This window comes from Thunnus albacares, chromosome 5 (assembly GCF_914725855.1).
Source record: "Thunnus albacares chromosome 5, fThuAlb1.1, whole genome shotgun sequence".
Taxonomy (NCBI): Eukaryota; Metazoa; Chordata; class Actinopteri; order Scombriformes; family Scombridae; genus Thunnus; species Thunnus albacares.
In genome coordinates this window covers 35204929-35219965 of record NC_058110.1, presented here as the reverse complement: position 1 = coordinate 35219965, position 15037 = coordinate 35204929, and the positions used below count along the sequence as shown (strand labels likewise).

The window sequence follows — 15037 nt, the reverse complement described above, 5'->3', positions numbered from 1 at the left end:
AATAAAGTCAATTAATCAATTAATCAATCAATCAATCAATCAATCAATATGTTTTGTTAAATTACAAGATTAGATTATAGAGATGTTGTGTTCTAGTAACAGAATAATTTAGAGAACAACAGGAAAACTAATTAACATGACAGCAACATGAAAACTTGTGTGATACAAATCTGACATTTGTTAAAATGAACACAATGAATGTCCAGAAGCAGTTTGTGCTGCAGCTTTACAGACACAGTCAGGTAATCAGTCCTCACCTGATAAGAAGCAGAAGAACAGAACATGGTGGATATTCATTCTGAGTTTGATCCTGATGCAGAAAATCATCAAACTGTCAGAGAACTGCCTCTATATGTCTGTCTGATCAATCAGGAAGCTGACGATGCTTTAAGTTAACACTCCTCTCTCTCTCTCTCTCTCTCTCTCTCTGCAACATGAGTGATCTAGAGGAAGCATACATGTCTGACAAGTACAGTATTCAGGCGCTAGTCCACTGAGCAGTGTTTTAATCGAGTCACTAAGTCTCGAGTCCTCAGTGTTCGAGGTCGAGTCATCAAGGTTGAGTCTGAGTGGAGTTCCAGGATGGGCTCCGGTGCTCCACTCTGGCACAGTCAAAGAGCTGACATACAGATAAAAAAGGTCTATATTAAACATATTCATGATGCACTGATTGCAATTTTCCGATTCTGATTTTCTTTCTTTCTTTCTTTCTTTTTTTTCGTACTTAAAGGTATTACAAATTTCGAGCTTTGTGTCTTCTTCACTCACGCTAAAGAACTTCCATACCAACGACATGTGTGATGTTGCTGTCTGTGCCGCAGCTGCTGCTGTGTGCGTGACGTGAACCATAGTGTGGCTATGTGCGGAATATTTGACAGCAAAAAATCAGATATATATTACTTCTTTATCAATTAACAAGTTCAAGTCCTCGTCTTCAACTTCCGAGTCCGAATGCAGTCAATGCTCGAGTTCAAGTCCGAGTCCTGGACTCGAATACTACAACACTGTCACTGAATGATTTCAACACCAATAAAAGGATCTTAAAATTGATTCTAAAACTGACAACCAATGAAGGGACTTTAGGACGGGTGAGATGTGTGCTCTCCTTCAGGTCTTAGTCAGTACACATGCTGCTGCATTCTGAATGATCTGCAGTTTATTTATAACTTTCTTAGGTAGACCAGAAACGAGAGCATTGCAGTAATCAAGCCAGCAAGCCAGCTGAAATTTATGTAATCATTTAGCTGTTTAAATACTAATTTCTCAAGAATTTTACTTAAAGAAAGATTTGAAATTGGCCTGAACTCATTTAGCACTAAAGGATCCAGGTTACTATCAGTTTTCAGTGGCAGGGGGAAACTACCAGTCAGCAGGGAGTGATTTACAATCAGCAGCACTTCATCCTCCAGACCAGAGGTTGTCAACGTGAGAGGTGGGCCTCATTCTGTATTACATAGTTTATATCAAACCTGATTTAGATTCATGATCAAAACTGCTGTGAAGGCTCTTATATAATGATATATAATAATTAATAATATAATATTTCAGAATAATAAAATAATATATTATCATTTCAACTCTGACTGAAGATAAGGACACTTTACTTTAACCAGCTCCATTTAGGATCTATGAGCACCATATAAACATTTAGTGAATATTTCATACTTTCTAATATCAAACACATTAATGAGCAACAACTATTCATGATGGATGGTTCATGTTTTGTTAAGCTGAACTTTAGCTGAACTCTCGCTATCTGTTTTGTACATCAGCAGTTTCATGATGAAGCTGCTTTGACTCTGTAACTGTGATGAAACTCTAAAATGAATTTGACTGATGTCAGGTTTAAATCATAACTCTTTTATTTTAAGCTAAAGGAAGTAAAGTTAAAAGTAAAGTGAATGTTCACAGTTTCAGTCAGTTTTAATTTAATGTTGATTTGATGTTGAGAAAACGATTCAGATCAGTTGAAGACATGTAGTCTTAAAATAGTTTTTAGCTTCCTTTCGTTAGTATTTCACACATTGATGACACATATTCACACCTCTGTGGTTTCACTCTGTGTTTTAAGGTCATCACATAAACATCAGCAGCACATTCAGCAGCGTTTCACAGACTGTTTCCATAAACAGAACATGGTCAAACTTCAATAAATTTAAATCATTCATTAGTAACAGCTCAGGGGTCTGTATCATGAAGAAAGATCAGCTGATGGGTGTCAGTTTTCCAGTTTTACGCAACCGTCCTAACCTTTAACTGGCATCGGTCACCATGGTAACATATGCTCCAGAGCAGGTTCAGTTCAAAGATCAGATCAAACATGTCAGCAGCACAAATTTAAAGAATTATCTTTCTGAAAAAGTGGAATCATCAAACAAAATCCAGACTGGGAGCAGACAGACAGGCAGATAATCAGCTCAGAGGGTTGGAACATGATTACAAGCACAATAGACAAGAGGCTGGTATAAATGCTAGGTAGCTAATGAGGAAATACATTACACTAATACAGTTTCATTTTCATTCATACTTGCTGCTGTCACCAAGTGCAGGTCATGGAGGGATGTTGGGTCTCTGTAAATTAAAGACTACGGTCTAGACCTGCTCTATTTAACATGAATTTGATCAAACACTGGGCCTTTTTTCTTTTTACTTAGATCCTATAGTTGTTCTTATATTGTTTATTTTGGTAAAACTGGTTCATGTTGAAGATGTTAATCTTTGGCCCTGAAAGTTATAAAAGTAGTGTTAAAAAACAAAAGTATACAAACATTCAGTATCTGCATGAGCATTCATTCTGAAACAAAATATAAGCTATTGCATACATTACTACAGCTATACAGAATAGGCAATTAACTATTTTATGAATTATTCATTCATAATGTAACTAACCTTTTCTTTTATTCATTTTGCCAAGGCATTTTTAGAAGGTAATGAGACAGAAAATGTTCCATAAACATTTTCACAAGTGAACCACTTTATTGTCCTATTGAAACTATATTTGTGGATAATGAAAACCAGTGTAGTCATGGGATGGATCAGGAAACTTCTGCCTTATTCTCAGCACCACACATGATGATATTACCACCCGGACATGTTTATACATGTTGTTGTGCCTCCAGTTCACCATAGTCCTGCCTGTAGCTGCTGTACGCAGCCTGCAGGACCCATGGATGGAGGCACACTCCATCTAGTCCAGTGTGGACTGTCATGCATTGTATCTCTTCCTCCAACTCTGCACACTTGGTCATGACCTCATTTACACCAAAGTAGAGACACACTGACCAATAACTGCCTTGAGAAGACATGTTATTTGATAAAACAATAGACAGTTTTAAAACTTAAAACCGTTATAACTTTATACAGTCTGTCCCAGTATCTTTTAAAATGTCTTGGAAAAATGTACCTGATTGACGTCCCTACAGCACACACTCTCCAAGCTTCTGGCATGGAGGCTCAGTGACAACAAATGCACCTGTTTATACAGACTCAGGTTTACTACAACACAAGTCAGGTTTGTAGCAGTTGTATTCATTTCAATAATAAACCTGGTCCTATAAGTAGTAATGTCCTATAACTGATTTGAATATGGGATTATCATAACGTTAACATCACCCTATCGTCCACTCCCAGACTGGTGGCATCACAGACTGGTATATCATTTTGAGTTTGAGACCTTCTACTATAATCCACACCTCCATTGTTTTATGGACTATGATTATCTGGACATGCCATACACTATCATCAGTGTTTCACTATTGCTGTTGCTATTTTCTTTCATTTACTTTCTCCTCCTTTATTCGCTCCATTATTGAAACTCTAAACTCGGCATACGTATGAATGAATGCTACCATATAATGTTTTTTTTTCCCTTTGGCATGTACCTCCCATTGAATCTACAGGCAGCCAGGGATCTAGCATATTTACAAAGAAACTTTTAATTAATGTGCAGTATTCAATGTGCCACCAATATAGGTACTTTATACTTGTTATATTTGCATAATGGATATTTATCCCTCTGCTTTAACACTATTATAACTACTAATAACGTTGCTACTACTGTACTACTATAGTTTTGTAATGATTTCTCTGGCTCTCAGTTTGCATCATATGTGTTCCTCCCTTATTTGACAGCCTTCCTAAAACATGTTCATTACTTGACCACCAGAGGGCAATGTAAGCTCAAATGATCTCTGTTTGACTGTTACTGCATCCAATCCTGCCCACAAACATCCGGGTCAGTTCAGTTGAGCAAATTCAACTTGCCTATAACTGGTTAAGATGTGTAGGGGGTAGAATATGAATAACTTGCATACTGTCAGTTCAGTCTTGCATACATTGTTTGATAAGCAATTATGGTTACAAGACTCTAAACCAGTTAGAGAACTGATCTTTAACATGTATATTTTGCTTGTTCATTTTCATATTATAAATCTTTGCACTTTATCTACTTCAGCTATGTTCACAGTGCTCTCAAGGACAGCTGTTCCCTTGAGAATGTTTTTTTCCATGTGGGTGACAGCACTGTCAGGTAGGGCTGGGCGATATGACCAAGATCTCATATCCTGATAACGATCCCTATCCCGACATAACACATTTTAATTCAATGTATAAATAGATGGTCGGCATAAAGCCGCCTCCGTATGTGCTTTTACAGCATGCTGGCGGAGGTCAGACTGATTAGAGCTGTAAACTCTGTCATGAGGGAGGACAAAGACGTTACTAGGACGAGGGGAGGACATTTCTCTTCTTTGATAACATTAAAAGTTAAGTTAGACTTTTCTGTTGGCTTCCTGACTCATTTAAAAAAAGACGAGAGAAAGAGAGAGAGAGCAGCTGTGGTCAAGTGAGCTAGAGAGTGAATGAAGAGAGGGAGGGCTGGTAGTGAGAAAACCGGTGAATCAGATCAATAAAACATTATTTTCTGATTGTTTTCACAGCGGTTACTCTAAATCACAAACACACCCACACCGACACACACCTCCGCTCAACCCTGCAGCTGTAGCAGAGACTCTCACACACTGAGCTGAAATTAAAAGAGTGCACATACATTTGGTAAATAACATCAATAAATACAGTCTCTATTGCGTTTTGCCGTCATTTCTGGTTGCCGTCTCGCTGCTTCTCTCCTCTTCCTCAGCGCGGGCGGGGCTCAGCCCTCCGCATATGTGCAGCTCAGCAGAAGAGACAGACAGCAGTGAAGAGTTGACAACAACTAAACTCATTATGTTGCTGTCATTGCAATAAAAGCTTTGCGAGTATAAAGCCAAGAAGAGCAATTAATCAATGTAATCTGCACAAAAGATGGACAGACTCCAAATGACGAAAAATATTGCCATGATTTGCGTCACAACGATATAAACAACAGAGCATAATATGAAACGATAGACATTTTTCTCTCGTCACACGATGTATATCGTCATATCGCATATCTTTTCTATTATTTTTATTTCTGTTGGCTGGACTGCACTGCGCTTTCCAAATGAATCGGCGCGAGATGATGGAAGCGGAGGACAGCAGCGACGCAGAGCGACTGTGTTTCTGCTCTGAGCTCTGACGCTCTCAGCTCTGCTGTTAAATGTTGTGAAGTCATTGAACTCCTGTTGAAACAGACATGTACCAGCGTCTCTGCGTCTCCTCCTCTACCGTCCAGTGTGATCAACTCTCCGGCTGGCAGCGCTGTCAGCAGCCTGCAGGAGAGACGCTCCGCGGTGCTTTTGGATGTTATAACTCAACTAATACCAGGATACAAGCTTTTTATTTCTCTGATGTTTTCAACAACAGCATTAAAACACGAGTCTTGCAGGTAAAACATGCGACTCATGCAGCTGATGATGATCAGTTCTCCAGATCCTCTGTGTTGCAAAGCTGCTGTGCTGATCCAGTTTGACCTGCTGTGTGTCTGTGGTCACCCGCCTTCCTGCTTCACTGCCTTGAGTTGAGATTGTCAACTAGAAGTCTGTTTATTGAATTTAAAAGTAAAACTGTCTTTTACTCAACCAGCCTGTCTGAGTGTCTGCATGAGGGTTCTGCTTCCTGTTGTCTAAGCTGGTTTTTTTGAGACGGACCCGGACCTACAGCCAAGACAGAGGGTTATGTTTTAAAACCTGACGGGGCGCTTCTATTTTAATTGGCGCAGCTTCTGTCGTCTTTACGGTAATGGTTTGGTGGATGAGGAAACGCACAGACCAATAACACGCGAGTTAAGCCATACCACGTGATACCACTCAACCAATCAAGTTTGTGTGTTCCAATGAGGAAACATTGCGACTCCACAGTGCAGACAGATGATGAAGAGTTGGAGGCAAGACGAGTGAGACGGAGAAAGAGAGAAAAAGACGAGTGAGACGGAGAAAGGGAGAGAAAAATAAAGAAGAAATGGCGCTCTCCAAAAAAAGAAAAGTGTAGTGAAAATAGAGCATTAGATCGATTATCAGTTTTCTTACTAACAGAACTCAGACAGTGGTTATAAATGGTCGAATATCTGAATCAGTTTCAATCATATTGTAAAATTATTGACAGTGTTATTCTGTCTCTTCTCAGTCAGTTGGATCAATCACATGAACTCATAACACCAGAGCTGTGGACTGGTGCGACAGATCTGTTTTAGATTCACATGTGTCCAAAACTAAAGAAATAGTAATCTCACCAAAACACACAGACAGTTCCAACAATCATTCTTGGCTTCAGTAAGTGTTGAACTCGTCCAGACCTACAAATACTTGGGAACTGTGTTTGATGACAGATTGAGATTTAGTGACAGTACAGATGTTATTGTGAAAAAGGCTCAGCAGTGTCTGTGCTATTTTAACTGCTGGTTTACATTTGTCAAATGTATTCAGTAGGCCATTGTAGAGGATGTGATGAAGCCTTGTTTTGATCAGAAAAATTAAAAGTATGTTTCACACATCTAAACATGAAAACCAGTTAAATGATTTTAGCATCAGGCTGCAACATCACAAAATGTGATAAAAGTAGATTCTGAATACTTTCTGAATGCACTGTAATATGCAATTGAGTTGAATATGAACATAAACACAACATCTACATTTATGAAGACAGAATGAACATTTCAGAATAAGCAAGTAAGAAGAAACATGATCAGTTGTGTATCATCAGCATAGAGGTGAAAAATAGCATGTTTATAGTTAATATCTGCTGATTAAACAAAAAGAAGAAAGAAAGTGGAACAAACTGGAATCTTGCAGCACATGTTAACCTGCACAGTACAGAATCCAGATCCAAATCCAAACATCATCATGTGTTTGCTGTGAGTGCAGTGTAGGTTTGGTCCGGATCCCTGCTGTCTGGATCCAGGCTCTGGTAGATGTTGTCTTCATACTTGGAGACTGGAGGACAGTTCTCATAGCTGACAGATAACTGAAAATAAAACAGTAATGTCATCAAACCTAATATAACAGTAACCACGGTAACAGCCCAGATATTGTGTTCTTCAATTGTTTGCTGATATTTTAGTGATAACAACTGGACAGGCCAGAGGTCTATTAACAATAATTATGATTTTATTTAATTATAGTTTTGTTCATACTAGTGAAGTAGTTGCAGACATGAGATTGTTTATTCCTAACTGCAAAAATAAAATGTATAAATGCCAACAGTAAGAGTTAACATGAGACATACAGAGTTAAAGGAAGTCACCTCCATGTTTCTGCTGTCTGAGGTTCCTCTGGTGTTCAAACCAGAGTTCCTCCTCTTCTTCAGTTTGTAGAGGAGCAGCAGAACAACAGCCAACAGCACAACAATCACAGGCACACATACAACCAGAAGCAGGAATACAACCAGAGGCCAGAAGTAACCTGGGCGAGAGACCTCAGAGATGGCTGGGAAGGAAGAGAAAGAGAGACATGTAGTAGTTTAAAATCTGGGATCTTTTGTCTTGTATAAGAAGCTTAAAGGTTCCCTGTGGAGTTTTTGACCACAAGTAGCTTGTTTTTACATCACATGTTAATAATTATCTTACATCATTAGAAACGTAGGATGTGTTTAAACATTAGACGTGAAGATAACAAGGAAATTTATTGTAAAATTAAATGTGAAATGTTTTCTTCTAGGTGCTGAACTGTCTTATGTGCTGAAACACATGTTGGACCATCTTGTTATTCTTATTAGACAACGTTGTTATGCTGAATTTGACTGTTTTAAGAGGACGTTTTGTTGCAGAGAGACAGTGATGGACAGATGGACAGACATGAACTGTCCTGTACTTGTAAACTGCTCTGTGGTTTCAGGGAAAGATGATGAAGGTGTGAAGCTTCCTGAACTGGAGATTAAACTCTGTGTTGTTGTTGGTGTGGAGGCTGATGGGACTGATGTTGGAAAAGGTCGGAGAGTCCGGTTGGGTATTGAAGTGGTTGGAGCTGTGAACAATGAAAACACATTGAAACAATCAGATACTGAATCAATAATGCAGAGAAATGAGATGCTGCTCTAGACAGAAAGATCATATTGACAGCATCCATCACATACACAAGAAATACGCAGCATTAAATATGTTAATGAAGTAAATGATTAAGAATATTTGAAGTGAGTTTGTTCTATTAATCACAAGAAGTTATTGTTATTTGAATTTTGATTACAGAAGAGTAAGAAAATAACATCCACAGGTTGATTTTCTGACATTAAACATAAAAGCACAAATGTCTGAAAAGGTTTTTAAAAATCGTATAAACTGATTGTTGTAAATTTAAAAACTAATATTATAAAGGCAACACATTTTACATCAGATTACTTTGTGACTCTACAAATGAGTTTCATCTCTAGAAACATTTTAGAGTATGATGTCTTGAACATTAAGGAACCTGAGGAACCGTTCTTCTCTATGTTACCTAATATTAATAGAAATATAGAAAAGGTCCCAGGTTGGACAACTAGTATGTCTCTGCCAACCTCAGCACTCCTCTTGTTGTCACAAATCAACTTCTGACTGTAACCCGAAAAAGAGATATTTGTTTCTGTCATGTCATTTCCATCCACTCTTTAAATTTTGTATTCAAAGTTTATTTTTTTCATTTTAAATTAAAAAAAAACACGTTTTCATAATTTTAATGACTTAACAATTGATATTCATTGAACAGAATGTGGACAGAAAATTAAATATAAAACTCACCATCTACAACAAAGATCGAGAACGTGTAGGATGAATCTGGAGACGAAGCTCTGCCGTAACCACACCTGTACCGTCCTGTGTCTGACTTCTTCAGCTGTGTGAAGGTCACATACAGTCCAAATACAGATCCTTCTCTATATTCAATGCTGTATCTGCCATTCTGAGCTCTGTTCTCTTCTGTTTTAACCAGGATGTCTTCTTCTTTTTTACATTTATCCCTACAGAAGAACTTCCTGCTTCCATAGACAGTATTGCTGCATCCTCTTGTGATATTTCCTCCCACATTTCCTACACGGGAGAAATGAGTGTTTTGACCCAACGTTGCAGCTGAAAAGATGAACAATCAACAGTTACTGTCTGTACTTCCTGTAAGATGCTGCAGTCTGATCACAATATTTCCTGCTTCACATTTACACAGATCCACAGAGTTACACTGGGAGCTGCCCAGTTCAACCAGTCTGACTGCTGGAGTAATGATTTCATCCAACATTGATACACTGAGTCAATATATCATAAACGTCTCACATTCTTCAACAATTTAATTAAATTCTATCTGACTTCATTTATTTTTAAGCTTCAGAATCATTAAATGGGATGAACATAGTAAATATATCAGGTTTTATGACTTTCAGTAGAAACTCACCATCTGTAACTATGACGTCAAAGTCAGAGAAATCATCTGGGGCTGAAGATCCACCCAAACCACATCTGTACCGTCCTGAGTCTGACTTGGTCAGCTGTGTGAAGGTCACAGTCACAATTCTTCTTCCAGAAGATCCGTCTTTATATCTGATGCTGTATCTGCCACTCTGAGCTGTGACATCATCTGTTTTAATAAGAATGTCTTCTTCTTTACATTCTCCTTTACAGAAGAACTTGGTGCTTCCAGATGAAGTGAAGTGGTAACTCAGTGAACCACTTCCTCCTTCAGCTCCAGCATAAAGGTTTATTGCATTGACGAGTCCAGTGTTTCCATCCTGCAGTGCTGTTGGAAAGATGAACAGTGAATACTGATGATCAATACTTTGTGTATTGTAGACTTACTGTAAACAGACTGCAGATTAATGAGGGCTAATCCATCAGTTCACAGAGAAGCAGAGATGATACAGAGGCAGCCATTAGCAAAGTTTTCACTGACTGTACAGCAGTTGCTGTTGTTCTACTTGTAGCTGCAGTTGTAGTCACAGTGTCTCTGTGTAACGTCTGTTTTTCAATGTTTTTCTTTCATACTTTCTAATATCAAACACATTAATGAGCAACAAATATTCATGATGGATGGTTCATAACAAGCTCTCTAAAATTGTTAACATTGCAGGGAAGGTGATTGGAAAGTCACAAAAACAACTTTGCAATATATTTGACAGTGCTGCACACAGGAAGGCTAAACATAGAACTGCAGATACCTCTACACTACACAACTACACTCAGAGACTGAGCTGCTCCCATCTGGCCGTCGATTCAGGGCCCCAAAGGCCAACCGGTACTTATACACAAAGTCTTTTATTCCCTACACAACACAGGCGTTGAACACAGAATGATGCATCAGGGAACACTTGTTATTTTATAAGATTTGCTCTCTGGTATTATTTATATAACCTATCTGCTGCTACCTGCCCATTTACACTATTGTATGTTGTATATTTTGTATGTTTTTAATGGTGTGTTGTGCTATGTGTAGTGTATGTACTTTTGCTTTATTGTGGGAGAAGCCAAAGACAAATTTCCACTGAAGTGGACAATAAAGTCAGTTAATCAATTAATCAATCAATATGTTTTGTTAAATTACATGTAGTTTAGTTAAATTACAAGATTAGATTATAGAGATGTTGTAATTAGTAACAGAATAATTTAGAGAACGACAGGAAAACTAATTAACATGACAGCAACATGAAAACTTGTGTGATACAAATCTGACATTTGTTAAAATGAACACAATGAATGTCCAGAAGCAGTTTGTGCTGCAGCTTTACAGACACAGTCAGGTAATCAGTCCTCACCTGATAAGAAGCAGAAGAACAGAACATGGTGGATATTCATTCTGAGTTTGATCCTGATGCAGAAAATCATCAAACTGTCAGAGAACTGCCTCTATATGTCTGTCTGATCAATCAGGAAGCTGACGATGCTTTAAGTTAACACTCCTCTCTCTCTCTCTCTCTCTCTCTCTCTCTCTCTGCAACATGAGTGATCTAGAGGAAGCATACATGTCTGACAAGTACAGTATTCAGGCGCTAGTCCACTGAGCAGTGTTTTAATCGAGTCACTAAGTCTCGAGTCCTCAGTGTTCGAGGTCGAGTCATCAAGGTTGAGTCTGAGTGGAGTTCCAGGATGGGCTCCGGTGCTCCACTCTGGCACAGTCAAAGAGCTGACATACAGATAAAAAAGTTCTATATTAAACATATTCATGATGCACTGATTGCAATTTTCTCGGCCGATTCTGATTTTATTTCTTTCTTTCCTTCTTTCTTTTTTTTCGGACTTAAAGGTATTACAAATTGCGAGCTTTGTGTCTTCTTCACTCACGCTAAAGAACTTCCATACCAACGACATGTGTCGTTGTTGCTGTCTGTGCCGCAGCTGCTGCTGTGTGCGTGACGTGAACCATAGTGTGGCTATGTGCAGAATATTTGACAGCAAAAAATCAGATATATATTACTTCTTTATCAATTAACAAGTTCAAGTCCTCGTCTTCAACTTCCGAGTCCGAATGCAGTCAATGCTCGAGTTCAAGTCCGAGTCGAGTCACGAGTCCTGAAAATCAGAACTAGAATCCAACTCAAGTCTGAGTCCTGGACTCGAGTACTACAACACTGTCACTGAATGATTTCAACACCAATAAAAGGATCTTAAAATTGACTCCAAAACTGACAACCAATGAAGGGACTTTAGGACGGGTGAGATGTGTGCTCTCCTTCAGGTCTTAGTCAGTACACATGCTGCTGCATTCTGAATGATCTGCAGTTTATTTATAACTTTCTTAGGTAGACCAGAAATGAGATCATTGCAGTAATCAAGCCAGCGAGTGATGAAAGCTTAGATGAGTGTCTCAGTATCTGCCTGGGAGAGAAACAGTTTCACTTGAACAATATGGGGATAAAAGGCAGTTTTAAAGGCAGTTCAAAACAGTCTCAGCTGGACAGATGAGTCCTAAACCAATCTAAAACTGAGCCAGAGAGGCCAACACACTTCTGTAGACTGTTAATAAGGATTTCATGATCAACTGTATCAAAAGCAGCGCTTCAGTCTAAAAGAACTAATACTGAAAGTTTCTTGTCATCCATGTTCATTCTCAGGTCATTTAAATCATTAACTAGTGCTGTCTCAGTGCTGTGTGGTGAGGATGAAAGCCAGATTATAACTTCTCAAATATACAGCTGAAATTTATGTAATCATTTAGCTGTTTAAATACTAATTTCTCAAGAATTTTACTTAAAGAAAGATTTGAAATTGGCCTGAACTCATTTAGCACTAAAGGATCCAGGTTACTATCAGTTTTCAGTGGCAGGGGGAAACTACCAGTCAGCAGGGAGTGATTTACAATCAGCAGCACTTCATCCTCCAGACCAGAGGTTGTCAACGTGAGAGGTGGGCCTCATTCTGTATTACATAGTTTATATCAAACCTGATTTAGATTCATGATCAAAACTGCTGTGAAGGCTCTTATATAATGATATATAATAATTAATAATATAATATTTCAGAATAATAAAATAATAAATTATCATTTCAACTCTGACTGAAGATAAGGACACTTTACTTTAACCAGCTCCATTTAGGATCTATGAGCACCATATAAACATTTAGTGAATATTTCATACTTTCTAATATCAAACACATTAATGAGCAACAACTATTCATGATGGATGGTTCATGTTTTGTTAAGCTGAACTAATTAAATGTTTTCTTCCTCTCACTCTCGCTATCTGTTTTATACATCAGCAGTTTCATGATGAAGCTGCTTTGACTCTGTAACTGTGATGAAACTCTAAAATGAATTTGACTGATGTCAGATTTAAATCATAACTCTTTTATTTTAAGCTAAAGGAAGTAAAGTTAAAAGTAAAGTGAATGTTCACAGTTTCAGTCACTTTTAATTTAATGTTGATTTGATGTTGAGAAAACGATTCAGATCAGTTGAAGACATGTAGTCTTAAAATAGTGTTTTAGCTTCCTTTCATTAGTATTTCACACATTTATGACACATATTCACACCTCTGTGGTTTCACTGTGTTTTAAGGTCATCACATAAACATCAATAGCACATTCAGCAGCGTTTCACAGGCTGTTTCCATAAACAGAACATGGTCAAACTTCACTAGATTCAAATCATTCATTAGTAACGGCTCAGGGGTCTGTATCATGAAGAAAGATCAGCTGATGGGTGTCAATTTTCCAGTTTTACACAACCGTCCTAACCTTTAACTGGCATCGGTCACCATGGTAACGTACGCTCCAGAGCAGGTTCAGTTCAAAGATCAGATCAAACATGTCAGCAGCACAAATACTGAAGAATTATCTTTCTGAAAAAGTGGAATCATCAAACAAAATCCAGACTGGGAGCAGACAGACAGGCAGATAATCAGCTCAGAGGGTTAGAACATGATTGGAAGCACAATAGACAAGAGGCTGGTATAAATGCTAGGTAGCTAATGAGGAAATACATTACACTAATACAGTTTTATTTCTAAAAGACAACAACAACAACAGTGTCTCTCTCTGTCCCTCTTTCTCTCAACCCAACAGGTCGAGGCAGATAGCGTCCACCTAGAGTCCAGTTCTGCTTGAGGTTTCTTCCCATTAAAGGGACTTTTTACTTGCTGCTGTCACCAAGTGCAGCTCATGGAGGGATGTTGGGTCTCTGTAAATTAAAGACTACGGTCTAGACCTGCTCTATTTAACATTAATTTGATCAAACACTGGGCCTTTTTTCTTTTTACTTAGATCCTATAGTTGTTCTTATATTGTTTATTTTGGTAAAACTGGTTCATGTTGAAGATGTTAATCTTTGGCCCTGAAAGTTATAAGTGTTAAAAAACAAAAGTGTACAAACATTCAGTATCTGCATGAGCATTCATTCTGAAACAAAATATAAGCTTTCGCATACATTACTACAGCTATACAGAATAGGCAATTAACTATTTTATGAATTATTCATAATGTAACTAACCTTTTCTTTTATTCATTTTGCCAAGGCATTTTTAGAAGGTAATGAGACAGAAAATGTTCCATAAACATTTTCACAAGTGAACCACTTTATTGTCCTATTGAAACTATATTTGTGGATAATGAAAACCAGTGTAGTCATGGGATGGATCAGGAAACTTCTGCCTTATTCTCAGCACCACACATGATGATATTACCACCCGGACATGTTTATAGATGTTGTTGTGCCTCCAGTTCACCATAGTCCTGCCTGTAGCTGTTGGACGCAGCCTGCAGGACCCATGGATGGAGGCACACTCCATCTGGTCCAGTGTGGACTGTCATGCATTGTATCTCTTCCTCCAACTCTGCACACTTGGTCATGACCTCATTTACACCAAAGTAGAGACACACTGACCAATGACTGCCTTGAGAAGACATGTTATTTGATAAAACAATAGACATTTTTATAACTTAAAACCGTTATAACTTTATACAGTCTGTCCCAGTATCTTTTAAAATGTCTTGGAAAAATGTACCTGATTGACGTCCCTACAGCACACACTCTCCAAGCTTCTGGCATGGAGGCTCAGTGACAACAAATGCACCTGTTTATACAGACTCAGGTTTACTACAACACAAGTCAGGTTTGTAGCAGTTGTATTCATTTCAATAATAAACCTGGTCTTATAAGTAGTAATGTCCTATAACTGATTTGAATATGGGATTATCATAACGTTAACGTCACCCTATCATCCACTCCCAGACTGG

General features: G+C 38.2%; 1 protein-coding gene and 1 long non-coding RNA gene across 4 annotated transcripts in view; both read right to left on the bottom strand.

The window, feature by feature from the left end:
- The window catches only part of LOC122981768 (polymeric immunoglobulin receptor-like), a 724120-nt gene that overhangs the window by 699230 nt on the left and 9853 nt on the right, over positions 1 to 15037 (bottom strand). The window contains exon 1 of one of the 3 annotated variants that reach the window (XM_044350511.1): positions 258 to 421. The exons of the other annotated variants lie outside the window; for them this stretch is intronic. Within the exon in view, the coding sequence (XP_044206446.1) occupies positions 258 to 327 (70 nt within the window). The 5' untranslated portion in view covers positions 328 to 421. Of the gene's footprint in view, positions 1 to 257; positions 422 to 15037 lie in introns of those variants that run through there. 3 annotated transcript variants of the gene reach the window in all.
- On the bottom strand, positions 7053 to 7824 carry LOC122981836. The gene is made up of 2 exons (XR_006403332.1): positions 7657 to 7824; positions 7053 to 7377 (listed from the first exon to the last, which is right to left on the bottom strand). It is a non-coding gene; the product is annotated as an uncharacterized LOC122981836 (long non-coding RNA).